This window comes from Sturnira hondurensis, unplaced genomic scaffold (assembly GCF_014824575.4).
Source record: "Sturnira hondurensis isolate 20B ecotype Veracruz unplaced genomic scaffold, ASM1482457v3 Scaffold0000982, whole genome shotgun sequence".
NCBI classification, from domain to species: domain Eukaryota; kingdom Metazoa; phylum Chordata; class Mammalia; order Chiroptera; family Phyllostomidae; genus Sturnira; species Sturnira hondurensis.
The window spans coordinates 66,908-93,961 of NW_028073613.1; the positions used below are offsets into that span (position 1 = coordinate 66,908).

The window sequence follows — 27,054 nt, forward strand, 5'->3', positions numbered from 1 at the left end:
ACAATCAGGACTGGAAAGCATTGAGAGCAGGATCAAAGCAAGGGATAACTTACAGAACTAGCTAGTTTTTAAAGCTGTCACTATTGAATACTGTTTAGATTTTCTTCTCAATGATCCTCTTCTACATAAATCTTCTGAAACTAAATCGCAGTTAGTTTTATAACTGTGAGTTACTCACTAATGTGCCACCTTTGATTTTCTTTCTCTTAGTCTATTCTTAATTCAATACTCCCTCGGGCTTCAACATCCAAAGAGGTTGATGCTAGTCTACTTTCAGTTATTTCCTTCCCAGCCTTTGCAGTAGAGGATAATCAGTTGGTGGAAGTCACAAAACAAGAAATCATCACCAAGCTTCAGGTATGTCTGTATGAGCGTTCCTTTCTCTATTAGGGTTCTTACTTTAAGGGAAAGTTATTATCTTTTGGGGCCTTGACTATGACTTGTGTCAATGATTTAACCACATGACAGGGTTAATATCATCAGTAATAAGGAATATTAACATCATGTACTCCTGATACATTGCACCAAGAAGTGCACAGCACCTCTGCGACACCCTTCCCAATACTGCATAACCTCAATCTAATCATGAGAAAACCTTAGACAAAACCAAATTGAGAGACATTTTACAAAATAACTGACACACACACTTTGAAGGTGTCAAGGTGACGCCTTTTAAACAAAGAAGGACTGAGGAACTGTCACAGGTTGAAAAAGACTAAGGAGGCATGACAACTAAAAGCATTGGGATCCTGAATCAGGTAATAGAACAGAAAAAAAGCCAACTAGTGAAAAACTAGTGAAAAACTAGTGAAATCCAACTAAGTTCTGTACTTTGGTTAATAGTGTGGATTTTTTAGTGTTGTAACATGGTTAAGAAAAGGGGAAACTGGTAGAAGGGTATACGGAAACTCTCTGCACTGTTCTTGTAACTCTTCTGTAACTCTCAAACTATCTCAAAAATTTAAAAAATATAATTTCTTTTTTCTCAAGGCTGGGGTGTCTTATAATCTTATAAGATGTGTGAGCAAGAACACAGAGATTACTAATTGGGCTGTCACAGGTTTGTTCTAATGGTGGAAAGCCATGGAGAGGAAAATATTAGGGACAGTGTTTTAGGGAAGAGCCTGTAACTTAGCTCTGCCTTGAAATCACATTGCTGAAATCATTTTCTGCTGCTGGGCTGGTGTTAGGGTTGTTTGAATTATTAGATTTTTTTCACTTTTCCACATTGAAATTTTTTTTACAATTTTAAAAATTTATTCATTTAATTGTTGTTCAAGTATAGTTTTCTGTCTTTTACTCCCATCCTAGGCCACCCCGCCCAGTGCTCCCAACTTCCCTCCCATTTCCAACCCCTTACTTTTTGTCCATGTGTTCTTTATACTAATTCCTATAAACACTTCCCCTTTTCCCCTGAAAATCCCTCCCCTCTCCCCTCTGGTCCCTGTCAGCCTGATCTCTATTTCAGTGTCTTTGGTCATATTTTGCTTGCTTGTTTGTTTTGTTGTTTAGCTTCCTGTTAAAGGTGAGATCATATGATATTCGTCTTTCACTGCCTGGCTTATTTCACTCCGCATAATGCTTTCCAGTTCCATCCATGATGTTGCAAAGGGTAGGAGCTCCTTCTTTCTTTCTGCTGCATAGAATTCCATTGTGTAAATGTACCACAGTTTTTTTATCCATTCATTTACTGATGGGCACCTAGGTTGCTTCCAGCAACTGGCTATTGTAAATTGTGCTGCTATGAACATTGGGGTGCATGGGTTCATTTGGATTGGCATTTCAGGGCTCATAGGATATAATCCTAGCAGTGGAATTGCTGGGTCAAAAGGCAGATTCATTTTTAGTTTTCAGAGAAAATTCCATACTGTTTTCCACAGTGGTTGCACCAGTCTGCAATCCCACCAACAGTGAACTAGGGTTCTCTTTTCTCTACAACCTCTCCAACGCTTGTTGTTTGTTGCTTTGTTTATGATGGCCATTCTGACCATTTTAAAGTGGTATCTATCTCGTTGTGGTTTTCATTTGCATCTCTCTGACAGCTAGCAATATTGAGCATCTTTTCATGTGTCTCTGGATCCTTTGTATGTCCTCCTTGGAGAAAGGTCTGTCCAAGTCCTTTGCCCATTTTTTAATTGGGTTGCTTCTCTTCTTAGAGTGGAGTCATGTAAGTTTTTTGTATATTTTGTAGATTAAACCCTTGTCTGAAGTATGACTGGCAAATATGATTTCCCATACAGTTGGTTCTCTTTTTATTTTAATACTTTCTTCTTTAGCCATGCAGAAGCTTTTAATTTTGATGAGATTCCATTTGTTAATTCTTTCCTTTATGTCCCTTGCTCTAGGGAACCTATCAGTAAAAATGTTGCTGCGTGAAATATCTGAGATTTTCCTGCCAGTGTTCTCCTATAGGACTTTAATGGTGTCATGGCTTATATTAAAGACTTTTATCCACCTTTGGTGTATGTTGTAAGTTGCTCAAGTTTAATTTTTTTGCATGTAGCTGTCCAGTTCTCCCAACACCATTTGTTGAAGAGGGTATTCTTACTCCATTTTATGTTGCTGCCCCTTTTGTGGAATATTAATTGACCATAGAGACTTGGATTTCTTTCTGGGCGCTCTGTTCTGTTCCATTGGTCTAACTGCCTGTTTTTGTGCCAGTACCCGGCTGTTTTGATTACAGTGGCCTTGTAATACAGTTTGATATCAGGTATTGTGATCCCTCCTACTTTGTCCTTCTTTATGAAAATTGCAGCTGCTATTCTGGGTCTTTTATGGTTCCATATACATTTTTGAAGTGTTTGTTCTATGTCTGTGAAGTACGTCATTGGTACTCTAATAGGTATTGCATTGAATCTGAAAATTGCTTTGGGTAGTATGGACATTTTGATGATTTTAATTATGCCAATCCATGAACACAGTATACGTTTCCATTTGTTTGTGTCTTCCTTGATTTCTTACTTCAGTGTTGTTTAGTTTTCTGCATAGAGGTCTTTCACATCCTTGGTTAGGTTTATTCCTTGTATTTGATTTTTTCTTTTTGCTATATGGAATGGCATTTTTTTCTTGATTTCTGCTTCTGCTGTTTCATTGTTAGTGTACAAAAATACCTTTGATTTCTGATGATTGACTTTGTATCCTGCTGTTTTGCCAAATTCATTCATTAGGTTGAGCAGTTTTGGGGTAGAGTCTATAGGATTTTCCATGTACAGTATCATGTCATCTGCAAAGAGTGACAGTTTTGTTTCTTCCTTTCTGATTTGGATGCCTTTTATTTCCTTTTCTTGTCTGATCCCTGTGGCTAAAACTTCCAATACTCTATTGAATAGAAGTAGTGAAAGTGGACAACCTTGTGGAAAGTGGACAACCTTGTGGAAAGTTTCCAACCTTGTGGAAAGTGGACAACCTTGACCTTAGTGGAAAAGATTTTTAGTTTTTGCTCCTTGAGTATGATGTTGGCTTTAGGTCTGTCATATATGGCCTTTATTATATTGAGGAATGCTCCCTCTATTCCCACTTTGCTGAGTGTTTGTATCATAAATGGGCGTTGTACCTTATCAAAAGCTATTTCCACATCTATTGATACGATCATGTGATTTTTGTCTTTGCTTTTGTTTATGTGATGTATTACATTTACTGATTTGTGAATATTGAACCATCCTTGCATCCCTGGGATGAATCCCACTTGGTCGTGGTGTATGATCTTTTTAAAGTATTGTTGGATACAGTTTGGCAATATTTTGTTGAGGATTTTAGCATCTATGTTCATCAGCGATATTAGCCTGAAATTTTCTTTCTTTGTTGTATCTTTATCTGGTTTGGGGATTAGGATGATGCTGGCTTCATAAAAAGAGTTTGGGAGTCTTCCATTATTTTGGATTTTTTGGAATAGTCTGTGAAGGATAGGGGGTTAGCTCTTTCTTAAATGTCTTGTAGAATTCTCCTGTGAAAACATCTGGTCCAGGGCTTTTGTGTGTCGGGAGTTTTTTGATCACTGCTTCAATTTCATCTGCTGTTATTGGCCTGTTCAGGCTTTCTGCTTGTTCTTCATTGAGTTTTGAAAGATTATATTTTTCTAGAAATTTGCCCATTTCACCTAGGTTTTCAAATATCCTGGCATAAAGTTCTTCATGGTACTTTCTTACAATGCTTTGTATCTCTGTGGTGTCAGTTGTAATGTCTTCTCTTTCATTTCTGATTGTGTTTATTTGGGTCCTCTCTCTTCTTTTCTTGATGAGCCTGCTTAAAAGCTTGTTGATTTTGTTTGTCTTTTTTAAAAAAAACAGCTCCTGGATTCCTTGGTCCTTAGATTTGTGCTTTTAGTCCCTGTGTGATTTAATTCTGCTCTGATCTTGGTTATTTCCTTCCTTCTACTTGCTCTGGGCTATCTTTGTTGTTGTCCCTCAAGTTCTTGTAGGTGTAGAGTTAGGTTGTTTGTTTGAAATGTTTCTATCTTCTTTAGGTAGGCTTGTATTGCTATGAACTTCCCTCTCAGGACTGCCTTCGCTGTGTCCCATAAGTTTTGGTTTGTTGTGAGCTCATTTTCATTTGTTTCCCGAAACTTTTTTTAAGGTTTTATTTGTTTATCTTTAGAGAGGAAGGGAAGGAGAGAGGGAGAGAAATACGAATGTATGGTTGCTTCTCGTGTGTCCCTTGCTGGGAAGTGGCCCGCAACCCAGGCATGTGCCCTGACTGGGAATCGAACCGCCGTCCTTTGGTTCGCAGGCCCACGCTCAGTCGACTGAGCTACACCAGCCAGGGCTGTTTCCCGAAACTTTTTGATCTCTTTCTAAATTTCATTCTTGACCCATTCATTGTTTAATAGCATACTATTCAATCTCCATGATTTTGAGTGTTTTGGGTCTTTGCCCTTGGGATTTGTTTCCAGTTTCCAGTTCCCTTCTGGTTGGTTTCCCTCGTGGTTGGAGAAAATGCTTGGGATGATTTCAATTTTCTTAAATTTGTTGAGGCTTGTTTTGTGTCCTGTCTTTGAAACTGTTCCATGCGCATTTGAAAAGAATGTGTATTTAGTTTCTTTGAAATGAAGGGTTCTATATATATATATATCAGTTAAGTCCATTTCATCCAGGGTGTTGTTCAATGCCACAGTATCTTTGTTGATATTTTGTTTGGAAGATCTGTCCATTTTTGAGAGTGGGGTGTTAAAATCCCCAAGTATAATTGTGTTGCTGTCAATATCTTTCTTGAAGTCCTCTAAGATTTTCTTTATATATTTGAGTGCTCCTATATTGGGTGCATATATATTTACAATGTTTATGTCTTCTTGGTGCATTCTTCCCTTGAGTATTATGAAGTGACCTTCTGGGTCTCTTTTTATGGCCCTTTTTTTGGAGACTATTTTGTGTGATATGAGTATTGCTACCCTGGCTTTTATTTTCTTGGCCGTTTGCTTGGAAAGTTTCTTTCCAGCCCTTCACTTTTACTCTGTGATGTTCTTTTGTCTTGAGGGGGGTCTCTTGTAGGCAGCATATGTGTGTGTCATGTTTTCTTATCCATTCAGCTATTCTATGTCTTTTAATTGGAGCATTTAGTCCATTTACATTTAAGATTATTATTAATAGGTACTTATTTATGGCCATTTTTGTACCTGTGTTCCTCTCTGTCTCTCTCTTTTTCTTCCTTTCCTTAAAGCAGTCCTTTTAGCATCTCTTGCAGAGCCGGTTTGGTGGAGGTGTATTCTTTTAGACTTCTTTTGTCTTGGAAGCTCTTTATTTGGCCTTCTATCTTGATTGAGAGGCTTGCTGGGTAAAGTAGCCTTGGTTGTAGGCCTCTGGTTCTCATGACTTGAAATCTTTCTTGCCATTCTCTTCTTGCTTGGAGTGTTTCCATTGAGAAGTCAGTAGCTAACCTTATTGGGGCTCCTTTGTATGTTACTTCCTTTTTCTTCCTTGCTGCCTTTAAGGTTCTCTGTTTGTCTTGGAATTTTGCCATTTTAATGATGATGTGTCTTGAAGTGGGCCTCTTTGGTTTCCTCTCGATTGGGACTCTCTGTCTTTCCTGGATTTGTGTGACTTTTTTCTCATGAAATTAGGGAAGTTTTCCCTCATTACTTTTTCAAGTAGGTTTTCTATCCCTTGTTGTTCTTCTTCTCTTTCTGGTATCCCTATTATTCGGATATTATTACGTTTCATATTGTCTTCCATTTCTCTTAATGCCTCTTCATTCTTTCTGAGTTTCTTTTCCTTTTCTTGCTCTCACTGGGTGTTTTTTCCAATCTTCTGCTCCATCGATCATGCTTATGATTCCTTCCACTGTGTTTTTCAGTTCAGAAATTGTATTCTTCATTTCCTCTTGGCCCTTGCTGATAGTTTCTATTCTCTTCTTCATGTTGATATAGTTTGCAGTGAGTTCATTGTGGTTCCCCTGTAGTTTCTGGTAGCTCATTGTGAGCTCTCTGAACTTCCTGATGACTGGTGCTTTGAATTCAATATCTGACAGCCGACTTCCCTCTGTTTCATCTAGCATTCTTTCTGAGGCTTCCTCCTTTCCTTTCATTTGGGAATTGTTTCTTTGTTTTCCCATTGTTTGTGAGATTCTTCTTGTTAGCTTCAGCTCTTAAATGGATGCGTTCTGGCTTCTTGGGTTTATGGTGTGAACTTCTGTGGTATAATACCTGTGAGATTCACTGGTGTAGTCTCCTTGATCTTCCAAGCTCACTGGTCTTGGGCTGTTTTTTAAATTGGCTCTGTGTTTGTCTTTGGGTTTTGGGGTCTTTCTTTTGTGGGCCCTTCCCACCAGCTGGTGAACTGATGGTCCCTCTGTCCACTACCCATTTTAATTTGTTGTGCTGGTGACGGCAGGCTGTGTTGAAGCTAGTTCTTCTGTGTGTACAGGGTTTTGAGGATTCTCTTTTGCTCTTGTTCAGTTGTTTGCCCTGGGTAGTTTCTCCACTGTTTAGTTGTATTTCCAGATAAGTCTTGGCTTGAGGTTTGTGTGGTTTCCACTCCCTCCTTCACTGTCTTCTGTTGTTGTCTGTTGGTGGTTTCTTTGTTTTGGGGTTTCCTTTTCCAGTGGGTATCCTGGTGTTCACTGCTTCCACCTACTCTTTTTTATGTGTGATCAGTTGGAGGGGAAGGCAAAATGGTTTATGACAGCAGGAGAATATTCTATGATATTTGCAGTCATGGCCGGTAGAAAAGATATAGAAGATCTTTTGGCCATGTAGTGTTAACCATATTCTTTAACCCAACTAGCCACTTTTAAGAAAGGATGGACAGAAGGTAAGACTCTTGATGGGGAGATAAGGCTTGTGAGTTGGATCTAGAAAGCAGTGAGGTTGTGGGAGGTCAGATTCTGAGGTAAGGTTAGAGTAAATGATAATAAATAGGTGTAGTGTGTGAGAGAATAGAGTTCACCACTACAGTAATAGAGTTCATGAAACTGAAGTGGGCTAAGATCCGGGAGGGGTGTTGTGAAGTATTTACAATTGTATGGAACAGCTTTTACTGTCAATAATGGTGGAACAACAATCATATGACAGAATCTATGTGATCTGGATAACATGAATGGTGGTATAGAACTCTGAGTAGTGTGCTAAAGGAACACAGGTGATGTGAAGGATAGTAAATTAGCAATAAACTGTAGAAGAGAGAACAGGGGAAACCTGTCAAATGAAACAATATAACCAGCCAAGGCAAAGAAGACCATACAGAAAGACGAGGAATACAAAGACAGTATTAAAATAAAAGATGTAAGAATAATGAAAAAAGAACAATACAAATATGCAGTAACTTGTAATTTTTCTGCTATAGGAAAGTGAAATTTGTCTCTCTGTCTGTACTGTTGGGATGCCCCCTGTTTGGGTCCAACTTTGGTCTTTTCGCAGTTCCAAGTTTTTTGTCTCACTTGTGGGTTAAAAAAAAGCAGGAGAAGGGAGGAAGGAGAGATAAGTTTGGAAAGAAAGGAAGAAGGAATAAAACAAGGAAGAAGGAAAGAGAGGAAAAAGGTATTGAAAGCTAAAACAATAATAAAATTAAAAAAATAAAAGATTACTAGAAAAAAAAGCGGTCTTGTTGGTTTCAAACTGGCCAAACTTGTTTTTCTGGTCTCACTGGCTGCAGCAAGCTGAGGGTCTATTGGTGTGGCCTTTCTCCCTTCCTGATGTGTACTCAGCCAGTCTTGTGAGCACTCTCCCAAGAGCTAGTCTGGAACCCCTCCCCAGCGCTCCACCCAGGGGATCCAGGTCTTATTCAAAGCACTCTTTCCCAGGGGGCCATCACGATGGGCTGGGGTGCGGGTGTGCTCTGCCAGGTTGCCTGGGTCCCGCGGGCTTTGTCAGGAATCCTTCCCAGTGCTAAGGGGGAATGCAGGGCCTTTTGCCTGGCTGGGTGGGGAGTAGGCAAAGCGGCTGTCATAGGAGAATCCCCCAGTTTTACCTTTTCAGAAATTCCTCCTACTCAAGCCTGCCTCTCAGTACAGCCCAATTCTTCAGCCAGACAAGTGACTATCCGGGTCAGCGCTCCTCACTGTGGGGCTCTCAACTCTCCCAAGCCAGTGACCACAGACTCCGAGGGTGATCCCAGCCTTTGTGTGTTTGCCTCTTTGTCTTTATTCCCCTCTCTGCAACTTCAAGCAACCAGGGCTCTCCCGGTTTTGCTGAAACCCTGCTGGCCAGGGAGGGAGGGAGCAGATGACCTAGCTCTCTCCCAAGAACCCTGCGGCAGGCCCACAGCTCCCAAAGGGTCCATGGTTGACCTGGCACTGGGCTTAGGCCATAGCTGCCGCCACCCCTGTCTCCACTCTGGTCCCTGGGACCTTATTGTCCTGCAGCTGTCTCTTTACCATCTGGTTTTTCAGTGTCCGCTATAATTTCTGTTCTCTTATTTTCATATATGCTGGGGTACTGTTGGCTGTTTGCTCTGTTTCTCCGTAGATTGGCCAGGTTTTTCTCCCATGTGTAGGGGCAAGTGGAATGCGCTCCATCCTACTCTGTCGCCATCTTTCCAATCTCCTTTATACTATTTTTTATTGTTGTTCAATTACAATTGTCCCTATTTCCCCCCCCCCGTATTACTCTCCCCTGCCCTGCCCACCCCAACTATCCCACATTCAATCCTCACCCTCCCAACCCTCGTCTTCCTTGTACATTGGTCTTTTACATAAGTTTCTTGATGGGACCTTCCCTCTGCTTTCCTTCTTTATCCCCCCCACCTCAGGTCACTGTCAATTTGTTCTTTATTTCCATGTGTCCAGTTCTATTTTGCTCGTTTCCTTGTTTTGTTGATGAGGTTTCATTAAAGTGAGATCATATGCTATTTGTCTTTCACCGCTTGGCTTATTTCACTTAGCACTGTACTCTCTACTTGTATCTATGCTGTCGCAAAAGGTAGGAGTGCCTTCTTTCTTTCTGTTGAGTACTATTCCATTGTGTAAATGTACCAGTTTTTTGATCCACTCATTTACTGATGGGCACTTAGGCTGCTTCCAGCACTTGGCTATTGTAAATAATGCTGCTATGAACATTGGGGTGCATAGGTTCTTTTGAATTGGTGTTTTGGGGTTCTCAGGGTATAATCCCAGCAGTGGGATGATTGGACCAAAAGGCAGTTCCATTTTTAGATTTCTGAGCAAATTCCATACAGTTTTCCACAGGGGCTACCCCAGTCTGCATTCCTACCAACAGTGTACTAGGGTTCCCTTTTCTCCATAGCCTGGCTGGCACTTGTTGTTTGTTGATTTGTTTATGATGGCCATTCTGACTGGTGTGAAGTGGTATCTCATTGTGGTTTTACTTTGCATCTCTTTGATGTCTAGAAATACTGAGCATCCTTTCCTGTGTCTCTGGGCCCTCTGTCTTTCCTTCTTGGAGAAGTATCTGTTGAAGTCCTTTTCCCATTTTTGAATTGGATTGTTTGCCTTCCTGAAGTGCAGTCATGTGAGTTCTTTATTTTGGACATGAAACCCTTGCCTGAGGTATCATTTGCAAATATGTTTTCCCATACAGTTGGTTCCTTTTTCAATTTGCTGATGGTTTTTTAAGGCATGCAGAAGCTGTTTAGCTTTATGTAGTCCCATTTGTTTATTCTTTCCTTTACGTCCCTTGCTCTAAGAGACATATTGGTAAAAATATTGCTGTGTGGAGTATCTGAAATTTTCTGCCTGTGTTCTCCTTTAGGACTTTTATGGTGTTGTGACCTACATTCAAGTCTTTTATTCATCTTGAGTTTATTTTTGTGTATGGTGTAAGTTGGCGGTGGAGTTTCTTTCTTCTGCATGTGGTTGTCCAGATCTCCCAACAGCATTTGTTGAAGAGGGTATTTTTACTCCATTTTATGTTCCTGCCACATTTGTCAAATATTGATTGACCATAGACACAATTAATATTTGAACTGGGGATTAGGATGATGCTGACCTCAGAAAAAGGGTTTGGGTGTCTCCCTTCTTGGATTTTTTAGAATAGCTTGGGAAGAATAGGGGCTAGCTCTTCCATAAAGGTTTTGTAAAATTCTCCTACAAAACCATCTGGTACAGGGCTTTTCTGTGCCGGGAGTTCTTTGATTGCTGCTTCAGTTTCACTAGCTGTTATCAGTATGTTCATGCTCTCTGCTTCTTCTTTGATTCAGTTTTGGAAGATTATATGTTTCTAGAAATTTGCCCATTTCGCCCCACTTTTCAAATTTCTTGGCATATAGTTGTTTGTAGTAATTTCTTACAGTCCTTTGTATTTCTGTGGTATCAGTAGTCATTTCTTCTCTTTCATTTCTGCTTTTATTTATTTGAGTCTTCTCTCCTTTTTTTTCTTGGTGAGTCTGGTTAAAGACTTGTCGATTTTGTTTACCTTTTGAAAGAACCAGCTCCTGGATTTGAATTGTTCTTTTAGTCTCTATGTCAGAGGTGTCCAACTCATTTTCATTGGGGTCCACATGAGTGTTGGCAGTTGCCTTCCCAGGGCCAAATGTAATTTCAAGTCCTTAACAGTTAAGGAGTAGTTACATTGATACAGTCCTAAAATTATTTTGACTTTTTGAAGGCAATGGTGAGGCTGATGTGGCCCCCAGTGAAAATGAGTTTGATAGCCCTGTTCTGTTTCATTTAGTTCTGGTCTGATCTTGATTATTTACTTCCTTCTACTCTCTCTGGACTTTGTTTGTTTTTGTTCCTCTACTTCTTGTAGAATAGATGGTTAGGTTGTTTATTTGGAATGTTTCTGTCTTCTTTACAGGTAGGCCTGTATTGCTCGAACTTCCCTCTCAGGACTGCCTTTGCTGTGTTCCATAGATTTTGGGCTGTTATTGCTCATTTTTATTTGTTTCCAGAAAGTTTTTTTTTACTTTTTCCATGGTCACATTATTAACCCATTCATTGTTTAATAGCAGGCTATTCAGTCTCCATGAATTTGAATGTTCTTGAATGTTTTTTCCTCGAGATTTGTTTTCAGATTCAAGCCCTTGTTGTTGGGGAAGATGCTTGATATGATTTCAATTTTCTTGAATTTGTTGATGCTTGTTTTGTGCCCTATCATGTAGTCTATCTTTGAATGTGTTTCATGTGTATTTGAAAAGGATGTGTATTTTGCTTCTTTGGGATGAAAGGTTCTGTATATATCAATTAATTCCATTTGACCTAGTGCATCATTCAGTGCCACAATATCCTTGTTGATTCTGTTTGGAAAACCTATCCATTGTAGACAACGGGGTGTTAAAAATCCCCTAGTATAAGTGTGACATTGTCCATATCTTTCTTGAAGTCCTCCAAGCTTTTCCTTATGTATTTGGGTGCCCCTATGTTGGGCGCATACATGTTTACAATTTTTATGTCTTCTTTATGGATTCTTCCCTTGAGTGTTATAAAGTGTCCTTCTGTGTCTCTTTTGGTGGCCTTTGTTTTGAAGTGTATTTTGTCTGATATAACTGTTGCTACCCTATTTTCCCCCCGTTCATTTGCTTGGAATGCTCTTTTACAACCCTTCACTTTCAGTCTATGTAGGTCTTATGTTCCGACATGGGTCTCTTGTGGGAAAAATATGTACAAGTCATATTTTCTTATCCATTCAGCTACCCTGTGTCTTTTCATTGGAGCATTCAACCCATTTACATTTAAGGTTATCATTGATAGGTACTTATTCACTGCTATTATCCCTTTGTACCTGTGTTCCTCTCTCTCTCACTCTTTTCTTTCATCTCGTTTTTAAAATTATTTTTAAGATTATCTTTTTTATTTTTATTTTTTTTAAAAAATAGGGTTTATTGATTATGCTATTACAGTTGTCCATTTTCCCCCTTCACTTCCCTCCACCCTGCACATCCTCCACCACCCACGTTCCTCCCTTTAGTTTATGTCCATGTGTCACATTTATACGTTCTTTAGCTTCTACATTTCCCATACTATTGTTACCCGCCCTCTGTCTATTTTCTACCTACCATCTATGCTACTTATTCTCTCCATATTTCCCCCCCTCCCTGCTCCTCCCACTCCCCTGTTCTTAACCCTCCATGTGATCTCCATTTCTGTGGTTCGGTTCCTGTTCTAGTTGTTTGCTTAGTTTGTTTTTGGTTTTGTTTTAGGTGTGGTTGTTAATAATTGTGAGTTTGCTTTCATTTTACTGTACTTTTTAATCTTCTTTTTCTTAGATAAGTCCCTTTAACATTTCATATAATAAGGGCTTGGTGATGATGAACTCCTTGAACTTGACCTTATCTGGGAAGCACTTTATCTGCCCTTCCATTCTAAATGAAAGCTTTGCTGGATAGAGCAATCCTGGATGTAGATCCTTGCCTTTCATGACCTGCAATAGTTCTTTCCAGCCCCTTCTTGCCTATCAGGTCTCTTTTGAGAAATCAGCTGACAGTCTGATGGGAACTCCTTTGTAGGAAATGGCCTCCTTATCTCTTGCTGCTTCTAGGATTCTCTCCTTCATTTTAATCTTGGGTAATATAATTATAATGTGCCTTGGTGTGTTCCTCCTTGGGTCCAACTTGTTTGGGACTCTCTGAGCTTCCTGGACTTCCTGGAAGTCTATTTCCTTTGTCAGATTGGGGAAGTTCTGCTTTATTATTTGTTCAAATAATTTTCCACTTATTGCTCTTCCTCTTCCCCTTCTGGTACCCTATAATTCGGATGTTGGAACATTTAAAGATGTCCTGGAGGTTCCTAAGCCTCTCCTCACTTTTTAAAAATTCTTGTTTCTTCATTCTTTTCTGTTTGATTGTTTCTTTCTTCCTTCTGGTCCACTCCATTGATGTGAGTCCCAGTTTTCTTCCCATCACTATTGGTTCCCTGTGCATTTTCCTTTATTCATTTAGCATAGCCTTCATTTTTCCATCTAACTTGCAACCAAATTCAACCAATTCTGGGAGTACCCTAATTACCAGTGCTTTGAATTGTGCATCTGATAGGTTGGCTATCTCTTCATTGCTTAGTTGTATTTGTTCTGGAGCTTTGATCTATTCTTTCATTTGGTCCATTTTTTTTTCTTGATGTGCCTGTTAACGTATGAGGGGTGGAGTCTTAGGTGTTCACCAGGGTGGGGCAATCCAATTTGCTAGGTTGTGACACAGTATGTGGGGCAGGGGTCCAAGAGGGAACAGTGGCGTTTGCTCTGTTCTCTGCCGGATTTCAGTCACTTCCTCCATGCAGATTGGGCCCTCTGGTGCTGATTTCCATGTGGGTGGGCTTGTTTACATTCTAGGACTCTGTGGTAACATGTGCACTCACAAGCAGTACCCATAGCGTCATGGATGAGTCATGAAACAAATTCACACAGACTACTGAGTTCTGTGGAGGAAAAGGGCTGGCAAGGCTACTCCCTCAAGGGGGGAGAGCCTCAGAATGGCCTTGCCACCCTCTCAAGGGGAGAGTGTCTTGAAGTGTCTGGGCAACTTTCTCAAATGGAGAGGGAGCGCTGCAGTGGCCGGGCAACTCTCTCACCAGGGGAGAGAGAGCGTGCTGACCCTTGCCTAGTCAGGCTTTTATTGGGATTTTTGTACAGGAGTTCAGGTACAGCTTATTAATCATTGTCAACCAGTAAACGGTAGATAGTATACAAAGAACCATTAGGGCTTCTTCTAAATCAGGGCCTGTCAGCTGAAAGGCTATAGAACTTTGGGAACATAAACTCTTTTTCTGCTCAGGCCCTTATCATCTAACTAAAAGCATTCTTAAACAAAGCAGGTCTCACAGGGTTTCACATATTCCTTCTCAAGCCTAGTTACCCAGGGAGCCCACCATTTCCAGCACAAGGCTTGCACCACCCTCTGTCATTGTTTCAGGCTTAAGTCAGGCAGAGGAGGCGGATAACCAAGGAATTCTCGGAGACTTCTCACAAACAGACTGAGGACTCAGGCTTCATCAAAGCCGGGGGGTGAGAGTCCATCACCCCCTTTCTCCATAACCCCCCAAGTCCTTCCCTAGGGTCTCTACATGATCATGCCTGGCTTAAGTGATTTCTCCCTTGGGGAATCTTACCGTCATTGGCTAACTGGTCAAGCATCGGAGGCCAGTTATGGGAAAAGGAGCACAAGCTGCACTTCTGACAGGGGGATAAGCTTTGTCTCCTTAATGGCTTATGGTCCGAAGGTCGCTCACTCAGCCTTAGCAATGGTCGGTTTCAGCTCCTGAAACCAGGCAGGGCAGTTCCCAACAAGGTGGGTGTCTCCAACAAACTCTCCTGTGAGGCTGGTAGTCTCTCCTGGCACCTCAACCCCCATAGGTGGTTTGAGGCTTTATTTCCCCGAGCTGGGACCCTGGGTTGTGCAGTCTGTCTTGGCTCCCTGGTTTCGCCCGGTTTATCTGAGTGTGAATGTGGGACCGCCTGGTTCACCGGCTGCCTTGTGCGCTGCTCCCCTCCACAATTTGCTGCCTCGCTGGGTCCATCAGCCGCTGCACTGTCCACCTGGCCACCCACCTCCACCCCTCCTACTGGTCTGGATGAACGTTTCTTCTTTAACTCCTTGGTTGTCCAACTTCCATGCAGTTCAATTTTCTGTCAGTATTGGGTTTTTTTCTTTCTAAATTTTTGTTGTCCTCATTTTGGTTGTGCAGGGAGGCACAGTGTGTCTACCTACGCCTCCATCTTGGCTGGAAGTCTTCTTTCATCTACTTAAAGCAGTGCCTTTAGCATATCTTGCGGTTCTGGTTTAGTGGAGGTGTATTCTGTTAGCTTTCTTTTGTCTGGGAAACTTCTTATTTTACCTTCCGTTTTAAATGAGTCTTGCTGGGTAGAGTAGTCTTGGTTGTAGGCCTTTGCTTTTAATTATTTAGAATATTTCTTGCCACCCTCTTCTGGCTTGTAGTGTTTCTGTTGAGAAATCAGCTGATAGCCATATGGGAGCTTTCTCTCTTTGCCTTTTAATTTTGCCATTTTAATTATGATGTGTCTTAGAGTTGGCCTCTCTGGGTTCATCTTGATTGGGACCCTCTGTGCTTCCTGGATGTGTGTGACTTTTTCTCTAGATGAGACTGTGTCTTTAGTATTTGTTTTGACTTAAAATATATCTCATATAAACTTTGCCATTCATCCAATTGCTGGGTCTTTGATTTACATGGCTCTGCATCCATGCTGTTTCTTCCACTTGGAAGGCCCCATCTCACCTACTTTCAATGCCCATCTTTCCATGTCCAGATGCTGTCAGTTCTTCAAACCACAGTTCAAAATCCTAATGCTATTGGATTATGCAAGTTGGAGATAATATCTTTGTTTTTCTTGAATACCTGGACGCATTCCTTCTGTCTCTGTCAAGGCAATGGCCACTTTATACACTGTCACCCTTGTGGAGTAGGCTGCTGTGGTCGCTACTAGAACCATAAGCTCTGTATTGTCCACATTGCTGCACAGGCCTGGTTCACAAAATAGGTTCAGTGTATGTTGAGGAAATGAATGAATGAATGAATGAATGAATGAATGAATTTCGGTGGGAAGAAATATGCTTGAATGTTCAATACTGATAGAGTTTTCCAAAGAGCTATAAAAATGTATATGTAAAGCCAACTGTTGGCCAAGGCATCCAGTGCTAACATGACTTACTAAAGTTCAGCCAATTGAGCTGACCCTCAGTCCTGTCCTTTACCAGGAACATCCTGCTTAAGGGATAAAAAGCAGCAGCTTTCAAGCAAGTTCCTTTAAGTGTGAGACTGTTGAAATCATTGCTTCAGTGAATGGACTCCTTTTGGTATTCACTCTGCTGGTCCTAAGAGGCTCCCCAGGTGTCCAGGGGTTCTAAAAGATAACCTCTGCCATCACCGCGCCACATGGAAAGAGACTGGGCATATGGGGACTTATGTTCTCCTGTAGACAGTGAATGCGCAGGGCCCGGTTCCAGTTCCATTCTATAGCAAGGGCACCTAAGTAGCCATGCTGAGCTTGCAGAATGCTGCCTCTATGGTCAAAGTATAATGGGGAGCTAGTTATAGGGGATTACAGATTCAGGGTGTGAGAGAGCCTCTATTTGTAGCAAAGTCCAGTATGTGGCCACCATTTGCCACACTAATGGCATATATCATTAGGTCGAGGAGGGCAGCCCCTTGTATAAGAAGCTCATTGGCAACCAATGGCTATTGTGGATGGTCCAGGGGCTCCAAGAGGTCTGAGAGAAGGTTGCTAAACCTCTGCAGTGAAGGAGTTTCTAGAAGGCCCCAACAAGAGTGACTGTGTATGGTCATTTAGACAGATTTTAGAGCCCAGTGTTGCAAGGACTCCTGTTCAAGGTGGGCCTATCTGCAAAGTAACTAAAACAAAGTTTGTATATGAGGAATGTCACTTCCATAATGCAAAAGTGTCTAAGATGGTAGAAAGGATCAAAGCTGTTTCCTGATAGATTCAGGATTAGAGCAACCCTCAGTGTAACTAATGATTTTCAGAAATGTAACCAAGGTGGCGGGGCCTGGTACTACATGTGGAGTTAATGGGTCATCCCTTTTTGTGAACTCCTCTGTTTTAGTGTCTAGAATAAGTGTGTTGTGAATCTCCTCAAAGGAGGTGTCATCAGTGTGATGTCATATCTGTGCATCTGGAAAGAGCTAGGTGTGGTTCCATATTGTTGGCAAAGGTTATGTGAGATGAGGCGAGTGGAGAGGTGAGGTGTCCCACTGAGTACCCAAGTAAAGATGTTTTATGTCTCAAAAAATGAAGGTTAAGTGTAGCTAGAGGCTGTTGAAATAGGCACCGAGGAGAGCATGTCAGTCAGTCAAATACTTTGCTGTGACTACAAAGTATTTACCAGTTTGCTATTGCATGGGATCAGTAACTTAAATAGTATGAGATATGGACCCCTAATGGATGAGACCCTGACATTAAGAGTATGAAAATTCACATTGAGACCCCATTCATGTTTTTTCCCCCAATTTTTTATTTAATTATTTGTCAAGTACAGTTTTCTGTCTATTACTCCCATCCCATCCCACCACCGTGCTCCCCCCTCCCTCCCATTTCCACCCTTCTCACTTGTTGTCCATGTATCCTTTATATATGTTCCTCTAAATCCCTCCCCTATTTCCCCTGCAATTCCCTCCCCTCTCCCCTCTGATCACTGTCAGCCTGTTCTCTATTTCAGTGTCTTTGGTTATATTTTGCTTGCTTGTTTGTTTTGTTGTTTAGCTTCCTGTTAAAGGTGAGATCATGTGGCATTTGTCCTTCAACACCTGGCTTATTTCACTCCGCATAATGCTTTCCAGTTCCATCCATGTTGTTGCAGAATGTAGGAGCTCCTTCTTTCTTTCTGGAGCATAAAATTCCATTGTGTACATGTACCATAGGTTTTTGATCCATTCATTTACTGACGGGCACCTAGGTTGCTTCCAACTCTTGGCTGTTGTAAATTGTGCTTCTATGAACATTGGGGTGCATAGGTTCTTTGGGATTGGTGTTCTAGGGTTCTTAGGATACAATCCTAGCAGTGGAATTGCTGGGTCAAAAGGCAAGTCCAATTTTAGTTTTCTGAGAAAATTCCATACTGTTTTCTATAATGGTTGTACCAGTCTGCAATCCCACCAACAGTGGACCAGAGTCCCCTTTTCCCCACACCCTCTCCAACATGTGTTGTTTATTGCTTTGTTTATGATAGCCATTCTGAGTGCTGTAAAGTGGTATCTCATTGTGGTTTTAATGTGCATCTCTCTGAGAGCAAGCGATATTGAGCATCTCTTCATGTGTCTCTGGATCCCCTGTATGTCCTCCTTGGAGAAGTGTCTGTTCAAGTCCTTTGCCCATTTTTTAATTGGGTTAGTTGTCTTCTTAGAGTGAAGGCGTGTGAGTTCTTTGTATATTTTGGAGATTAAACCTTTGTCTGAGGTGTCATTGGCAAATATGATTTCCCATACAGTTGGTTGTCTTTTTATTTTAATGCTGTTTTCTTTAGCTGCACAGAAGCTTTTGATCTTGAAGAGATCCCATTTGTTTATTCTTTCCTTTATATTCCTTGCTCTAGGGAACATTTCAGCAAAAATGTTGCTGCGTGAAATATCTGAGATTTTCCTGCCAATGTTCTCTTCTAGGACTTTAATGGTGTCATGGCTTATATTTAAGTGTTTTATGCACCTTGAATTTATTTTGGTGTATGGTGTAAGTTGGTGCTCGAGTTTCATTTTTTTTTGCACGTAGCTGTCCAGTTCTCCCAACACCTTTTGTTGAAGACGGCATCTTTACCCCATTTTATGTTACTGCCCCCTTTGTCGAATATTAATCGACTGTAGAGAGTTGGGTTTATTTCTGGGTTCTCTGTTCTGTTCCATTGGTCTAACTGCCTGTTTTGATGCCAGTACCAGGCTGTTTTGATTACAGTGGCCTTCTAATACAGTTTGATATCAGGTATTGTGATCCCTCCTACTTTGTTCTTCTTTCTTAACATTGCAGCTGCTATCCTGGGTCTTTTATGGTTCCATATAAATTTTCGAAGTGTTTGTTCCATGTCTATGAAATATGCCTTTGGTACTTTAATAGGAATTGCATTGACTCTGTAAATTGCTTTGGGTAGTGTGGACATTTTGATGATGTTAATTCTTCCAATCCATGACCATGGTATATGTTTCCATTTATTTGTGTCTTCCTTGATTTCTTCAGTGTTGTGTAGTTTTCTGCATACAGGTCTTTAACCTCCTTGGTTAGGTTTATTCCCAGATATTTTATTTTTGTTTTTGCTATATCGAATGGGATTTTTTCTTGATTTCTGCTTCTGCTGATTCATTGTTAGTGTACAAAAATGCCTTTGATTTCTGGACATTCACTTTGTATCCCGCTGTTTTGCCAAATTCATTTATTAGTTCCAGCAGTTTTTTGGTAGAGGCTATAGGATGTTCCATGTATACTATCATGTCATCTGCAAACAATGCCAGTTTTGTTTCCTCCATTTCAATTTGAATGCCTTTTATTTCCTTTTCTTCCCTAATCGCTGAGGCTAAAACTTCCAATAGTATATTGAATAGAAGTGGTGAAAGTGGACAACCTTGTCTTCTTCCTGATCTTAGAGGAAAAGCTTTTAGTTTTTGTCCATTGAATATGATGTTGGCTGTAGGTCTTTCATATATGGCCTTTATTATGAGGAATGCTCCCCCTATTCCCACTTTGCTGAGTGCCTTTATCATAAATGGGTGTTGTACCTTATCAAAAGCTCTTTCCGCTTCTATTGATATGACCATGTGATTTTTGTCTTTGCTTTTGTTTATGTAGTATATTACATTTACTGATTTGCGGATATTGAACCATCCTTGCATCCCTGGGTGAATCCCACTTGGTCGTGGTGTATGATCTTTTTGATGTATTGTTCGATACAGTTTGGCAATATTTTTGTTGAGGATTTTAGCGTCTATGTTCATCAGCGATGTTGGCCTAAAGTTTTCTTTCTTTGTTGTGTCTCTATCTGGTGTTGGAATTAGGATGATGCTGGCTTCATAAAAAGAGTTGGGGAGTTTCCCATCATTTTGGATTGTTTTGAATAGTCTGTGAAGAATAGGGGTTAGCTCTTTCCTAAATGCTTTGTAGAATTCTCCTGTGAAACCATCTGGTCCAGGGCTTTTGTGTGATGGGAGTTTTTTTATTACTGCTTCAATTTCATTTGCTGTTATTGGTCTATTCAGGCTTTCTACTTCTTCTTCATTGAGTTTTGGAAGATTATATTTTTCTAGAAATGTGTCCATTTCACCTAGGTTTTCAAATTATTGGCATACAATTCTTCATAGTAATTCCTTACAGTCCCTTCCATTTCTGTGGTATCAGTTGTAATCTCTCCTCTTTCATTTCTGATTGTGTTTCTTTGGGTCCTCTCTCTTCTTTTCTTGATGAGCCTACTTAAAGGTTTGTCTATTTTGTTTATCTTTTCAAAAAACCAACTCCTGGATTCATTGATCCTTAGAATTGTGCTTTTAGTCTCTATGTCATTTAATTCTGCTCTGATCTTGGTTATTTCCTTCCTTCTCCTTGCTCTGGGATGTCTTTGTTATTGTTCTTTGAGTTCTTGCAGGGGTCAGTTAGGTTGTTTGTTTGAAATGTTTCTATTTTCTCTAGGTACGCCTGTATTGCTATGAACTTCCCTCTCAGGACTGCCTTGGCCGTGTCCCATAAGTTTTGGGTTGTTTTGAGTTCATTTACGTTTGTTTCCCGAAGCTTTTTGATTTCTTCCGTAATTTCAGTCTTGACGCATTCGTTCTTTAATAGGAAACTATTCAATCTCCATGATTTTGGGTGTTTTGGGTTTTTTCCTGTGGGGTTGGTTTCTAATTTCAGTCCCTTGTGATCAGAGAAAATGCTTAGTATGATTTCAACTTTCTTGAATTTGTTGAGGCTCGTTTTGTGTCCTATCATGTGGTCTATCGTTGAAAATTTTCCATGGCATTTGAAAAGAATGTGTATTTAGCTTGTTTGGGATGAAGGGCTCTATATATATCAGTCAAGTCCATTTCATCTAGGGTGTTGTTTAGTGCATCTATAACATTGTTGATATTTTGTTTGGAAGATCTCTCCATTTTTGACAGTGGGGTGTTAAAATCCCCTACTATAATTGTGTTGCTGTCAATATCTTTCTTGAAGTCTTCTAATATTTTCCTTATATATTTGGGTGCTCCTATGTTGGGTGCATGTATATTTATGATGTTAATGTCTTCTTTGTGGATTCTTCCCTTGAGTATTATGAAGTGACCTTCTGGGTCTCTTTTTATGGCCATGTATTTGAAGTCTATTTTGTCTGATATTAGAATTGCTACCCTGGCTTTTTTTTTTTTGAGCATTTGCTTGGAAAATTTGTTTCCAGGCTTTCACTTTTATTCTGTGATGTTCTTTTGTCCTGAGGGGGGTCTTCTGTAGGCAGCATATGTGTGTGTCATGTTTTCTTATCCATTCAGCTATTCTATGTCTTTTAATTGGAGCATTTAGTCCATTTACATTTAAGTTTGTTATTGATAGGTACTTATTAATTTCCATTTTGTAACTGTGTTCCTCTCTGTTTCTCTCTTTTCCTTTTTTACCTTAAAGCAGCCCTTTTAGTATTTCTTGTAGAGCTGGTTTGGCGGAGGCATATTCTATTAGACTTCTTTTGTCTTGGAAGCTCTTTATTTGGCCTTCTATCTTGATTGAGAGGCTTGCTGGGTAAAGTAGCCTTGGTTGTAGGCCTCTGGTTCTCATGACTTGAAATCGTTCTTGCCATTCTCTTCTTGCTTGGAGTGTTTCCATTGAGAAGTCAGTAGCTAACCTTATTGGGGCTCCCTTATATGTTACTTCCTTTTTCTCCCTTGCTGCCTTGAAGATTCTCTTTTTGTCTTGGAATTTTGCCATTTTAATGATGATGTGTCTTGAAGTGGGCCTCTTTGGGTTCTTCTTGAATGGGACTCTCTGTGATTCCTGGATTTGTGTAACTTTTTCTCTCATCAAATTAGGAAAATTCTCCATCATTACTCTTTCAAATAGGTTTTCTATCCCTTGTTCTTCTTCTACTTCTAGTATTTCGATTATTCGGATATTATTACATTTCATATTATCTTGCATTTCTCTTAGTCCATCTTCATTCTTTTTGAGCCTCTTTTCCCTTTCTTGCTCTTTCTGGGAGATTCTTTCTACTGTGTCCTCCAACTCACCGATCTGATCTTCTGCCTCATGGATCCTGCTTTTCATTCCTTCTACTGTGTTCTTCAGTTCCAAAATTGTATTCTTCATTTCCTCTTGGCCTTTGCTGATAGTTTCTATTTCCTTTTTCATGTTGATCTAGTTTGCGGAGAGCTCATTATAGCTCCCCTCTAGTTTCTGGTAGCTCATTGTGAGCTCTTTGAGTTTCCTGATAACTAGTGCTTTGAATTCAATATCTGATAGCTGACTTGCCTCTCTTTCATCTGACATTGTTTCTGAGACTTCCACCTTTTCTTTCATTTGGGCATTGTTTCTTTGTCTTCCCATTGCTTATGAGACTCTTCTTGTTAGCTTCAGCTTCTTAAATTGATCTGTTCTGACTCCCCAGGTTTATGGTGTGAACTTCTGTGGTAGAATACCTGTGAAATTCAGTGGTGCAGTCTCCTGCAGGTATCTTGATATTCTCTGCTTCCTCCTACTCCTTTCTTTGTGTGTGTGTGATCAGTTGGAGGGGGAGGCAAAATGGTTTATGACAGCAGGAGAGTAGTTTATGATATTTACAGTCACAGCCGGTAGAGAAGAGATAGAAGATCTTTAGGCTCTATACAGTGTTAACTGTAATCTTCAACCCAATTTGCCACTTTTAAGAAAGGATAGACCAAAGATAAGTCTCTTGTTGGGGAGGGAAGGCTTGTGAGTTGTATCTAGAAAGCAGTGAGGTTGCGGGTGGCTAGATTTTGAGCTAAGGTAAGAGTCAACAATAGTAAATAGACGTAGCGTGTGAGCAAGTAGAGTTAGTCACTACAGTAATAGAATTCAGGAACCTGTAAAGTGGGCTAAGACCCTAGAGATGTGTTGTGAAGTATTTACCGTGGTATAGAAAGCAACAAAGAAAGCAACAAACAAACAAAAAACGGGCAAGAGAAGTGAGGCAAAAGCAGTAAGTTTGGGGTGAAAAGAAGAAGGACTAAAACAGGAAAAAAGAAAGGAGAGAAACAGAGTACTGAAAGATACAGCAACACTAAAATTAAAAAAATATATAGGATTACTGAAAAAAAGTTTAAAAAAAAGTTTAGAAAAAAGTTAAAAAAACACAAAACCTCCTTCCTTGTTGGTTTCCAACTGTCCAATCCGGTTTTTCTGGTTTCCACAGGACCCCTCTGTGGGCTGGGTTGTAGGCCCAGGCACACACCCGCCCGCCAGCCAGGCTACCAGACTGGGGTGCGGGCGCCCGCCCACCCAACAGGCTGCCTGGGTCCCACGGGATCTGGTACTGGTCCTTCCCAGTCCTGTGGCTGGGTGAGAAGCAAGTCAAGCTGCCTTCACAGGAGAACACCTCAGTCCACTTTCCAGTAAAACTTCTCCAGAAAGCGTGCCTCTCAGCCCAGCCCAATCCCAACCTGACTGGTTAGGACAATGCTCCTCTCAAATTTCCTGGCCTGGAAGGCTGGTGGGCTGGCGACCACAGAGATCGCAACTGAACACGGCCCCATGTCCTTGCCACCCTCCCTTTACACCTAGGCAGACAGGTCTCTGCCACCCGGCCCCGCCTAGATGGTGAGGGAGGGAGCCAGCTCTTCCAAGGACCCCGCAGCCAGCCCAATGCTCCACTGGGTGCTGGGCTCCCTATGAGTCCTCCGAGGCACTGGCCGCAGACGGAAGCCTCTACACCCCTAACGCAGCAGCAGCGGTGGCTCCGAGGCGTTTCGGGCTGGCCGAGGGCAGCCGGCCCTGCCGCTGCTGCTTTTGTCTTGACTCACAGGTGCCGGGTCCGATGAGTCCTCTGTGGCAGACGCCCCTGTCGCTGGGCGCAGGCGGAAGCCTCTGGGCCCCGACCGCTGAGGCAGCCGCAGCTCTGAGGTGTTTATGCGCTGCCCAATGGCTGCCGCCGGCCTGCCCACCACCGTCCTTACTCGAGTCCCTGAGACCCCAACGACCTGTAGCTGTCTGGTTCATCACTATCTCTGGTCTCTTACTTTCATAAAGGCTGGGGAATTTTTGGTTGGGGAATTGATTGCGCTGTTCTTCAGTAAATCTGCCAGGATTTTCTCCCAGGGGTACGAGAATTGGAGTCGCTCCGTCCTACTCCGCCGCCATTTTCCTCTCCTCCCCTCCCATTCATGGTTTTCAGGTTGAAGAGCAAGTCAGATTTGGCTGTTAGATTCAGAGGCAGTGGGGATAATTATACCTTCTGTAAATACATCTCATATAATGAGTTTCAATCTGTGAAGGCCCTTTTTAAACTAGGGTGGAAGGCATTATTTATTTTATGAGTAAGGAGGAAGGTCCACAGGGTATATTTTCTCAAGCTTACTGTAAGAGCAAAATACTGAATTTTAGTACTTACGGGGTCAGATTGTCCATATGCACTAGAAGATATTTTAGGGCAATGAGTGCTTTGGCTATGGGGAATGTAGGCAAGACATCAGTTCCAATGGTTAAGCTTAAGCATATCTGTTTCTATTTTATGCTCAGTAACTCCCGGATTTTTTTTTTTAAATCAGCTTGTCTAAACGTGGGCCAGAAGTGGAAGGAGTGAGACTGAAAGCTCTCAGCAATCTAACATCTAGCCCTAACTGGCGTAGCTCAGTGGATTGAGCACCAGCCTGCAAACCAAAGGGTCGCCAGTTCGATTCCCAGTCAGGGCACATGTCTGGGCTGTGGGCCAGGTCCCCAGTAGGGGGCTTACAAGAGATAACACACATTTATGCTTCTCTTCCTTTCTTCCTTCCTCCCTTCCCTTCTTAAAGAAATAAATAAAATCTTTCAAGTGGTCTACCATCTAAAATGGAATCAGATTCATTATCCCACACTGTCCCCCCCTCACACATCACTCCACCCCACCCTCCCCTGGTACAGAACACAAACCAAACACCAAATTCTTTCCATCCTTGCCAGTATGAGAAAGTGTTCAGGAAAAAAATTATCTTCAGTTGACACCTAGTCCTTGTTCTCAGCATCTGCCTCACTGTGGACTGGCTGGCCTAGTCCCCAAACTTGCAGGATTCTACCTCTCTCCCTTCTCCCAAGGAACCTGCCCCTTCCTTCGCTCCCTCCCCATCTTCAGAGAACACACAGAGATACACACACATTTCCTTTCCACACATGCCAATATTTTAATCATTAACACAGAGTTACTTCATTTGGTCCGGTTTGATCTCTGCGCGAGGGACCATTCTCCAGCATTTTTTCTGGGGAGGCTGCATGTATTTAAGGGTCTTCGGCTTCTGGTTCATACAGGGTGGATGAAGATTCGTCATTTTCGGAAGAAGAAGACTCACTCTCGGAGGGATACTCCTCATTCGCAGAGGCAGAATCCTCACTTGCAGAGGCAGAATCCTGTTTTTCTTCTTCCGTTTTTGGATGATTTTCACTGACTGTTTTACCCTGCCCGGAGCATGAGACGACTGTTGTTACTTTTTCTCCCTGATGCTCTTCCTCAATCTGCCGCAGGATTGCAGTTACTGCCTCCGATAACTTCAGCGTCTAGTAGGGAAACAAGAGAAACCCAGAAAGACTTTGGTTTGCGGGAAGAGGATGGGAAACAAGTAAGGACGGGGTTGTAAGGGAATGAGAGTGAATTGAGGAGGGGGTTGTCCCACGCACGGGCAGGGCAAAGTCTTGCGTTGGGCATCAATGGGGAAGAAGAGGAGGCGTATGAGTAGGGTAGGTAGTCTTACCTTCCTCTCCTTTTCCTCATCGGCTAGTTGGGAGTCTCTCTTTCTCTTCATTCCGGTGCTTGTTGTCGGTCTCGGTCTCTCTTGGTCTGAATCAGATTCCCTCGTTTCGGTGCTTGTTGTCGGTCTCTCTTGGTCTGAATCAGATTCCATCGTTTCGGCAGCTTCCTTGGCCTTCTGGTAGTACTAGGGCCGCACGCAGGGGCTCCTGACCGCTATATATACCCTCCAGGAGACTGAGGAGCCACACCCTCAGCTGTGATTGGCCATCAAGAAGTTCCTTCCGTCAGTGGTAACCATGGTGTTGAGTGACATCACAAAGGCCAGGCTTCACATTCCAGGAGGGCGGGGGAGGGTGCAGAGAGAAGGGTGGAGCTTCCTCCACTCCCCCTAAGGGCTTTCCCAAACTGACCTCTCACTCTTCCTCATCTCCTCTAGGTCAGTGGCTGTAGTGCACAGGTCAGGGAGAGGGCGTTTCCTCTAAGCCACTCCTCACAGCTGTCTCCATTCATCGGTTCATTCTGCTGTCTCCCAGCCCTCATCATCGTCTAGTATGTTGTGAGTTTTTAGTACATGTTTTATTTTAGAACACTTTTAGATTTACAGAAAACCTGTGAAGGTATTACCCACACACCCCACACCCAATTTCCCTCATTACTAACATCTTTTTTAAAATTTTTACTTTTTTATTAATTCTTGTTCAAGTACAGTTTTCTGTCTTATTAACATCTTGCATTAGTGTGGTACATTTGTTACACGTGTGAACCAACAGTGAAACAGTTATTCATTAAAGTCTGTGCTTCATTCAGATTTCCTTAGTTTCGGCTTAGTGTGCCTTTTCTGTCCCAGGATCCCATCCAGGATACATATGACATTTAGACATCTGAGCATGCCTCATTAGGCTCCTCTGGGCTGTGCCAGGTTTTAGAATTCTTGTTTTTGAGAACCTGCAGAGTTTGCTTTGTTTGTTGTGTTTTTTAACATCAAAATCTTGGATGTTATTGATATTATAGTTGAAGGTTTGCACCTTTTACGAAGCTCTTCCTATTTCCCTCCACCCCTCAGCCCCTGGCTAACACTTTTCTACTCTCTGTTTCAATGAGTTTGACTTTTTCTCTTTTAAATATTCCACCTATAAGTGATACAGTGCAGTGTGTGTTTGTGTGTGTATAACATCTTCTTTATCCATCTATCTATGGATGGACACTCGCATTATTTATATTAGCTATTGTGACTAAGGTAGCACAATACCTACCTAGTATTTTGCTATTACAGTTGTCCCAAGCTTTTCTGCTTTGCCCTCCTCTACCCATCCCACCCCCGCCCCCACTGCCACAGTCAATTCTCACACTTGTCCAAGTCCATGGGTCATTC

General features: G+C 41.6%; 1 protein-coding gene across 2 annotated transcripts in view; it reads left to right on the plus strand.

Annotated features, from left to right (window-relative positions):
- The window catches only part of PHKA1 (phosphorylase kinase regulatory subunit alpha 1), a 174,126-nt gene that overhangs the window by 21,849 nt on the left and 125,223 nt on the right, over positions 1-27,054 (plus strand). For both annotated transcript variants that reach the window (XM_037057663.1, XM_037057673.1), the window contains exon 8: positions 211-357. In XM_037057663.1, the coding sequence (XP_036913558.1) occupies positions 211-357 (147 nt within the window). The remainder of the gene's footprint in view (positions 1-210; positions 358-27,054) is intronic.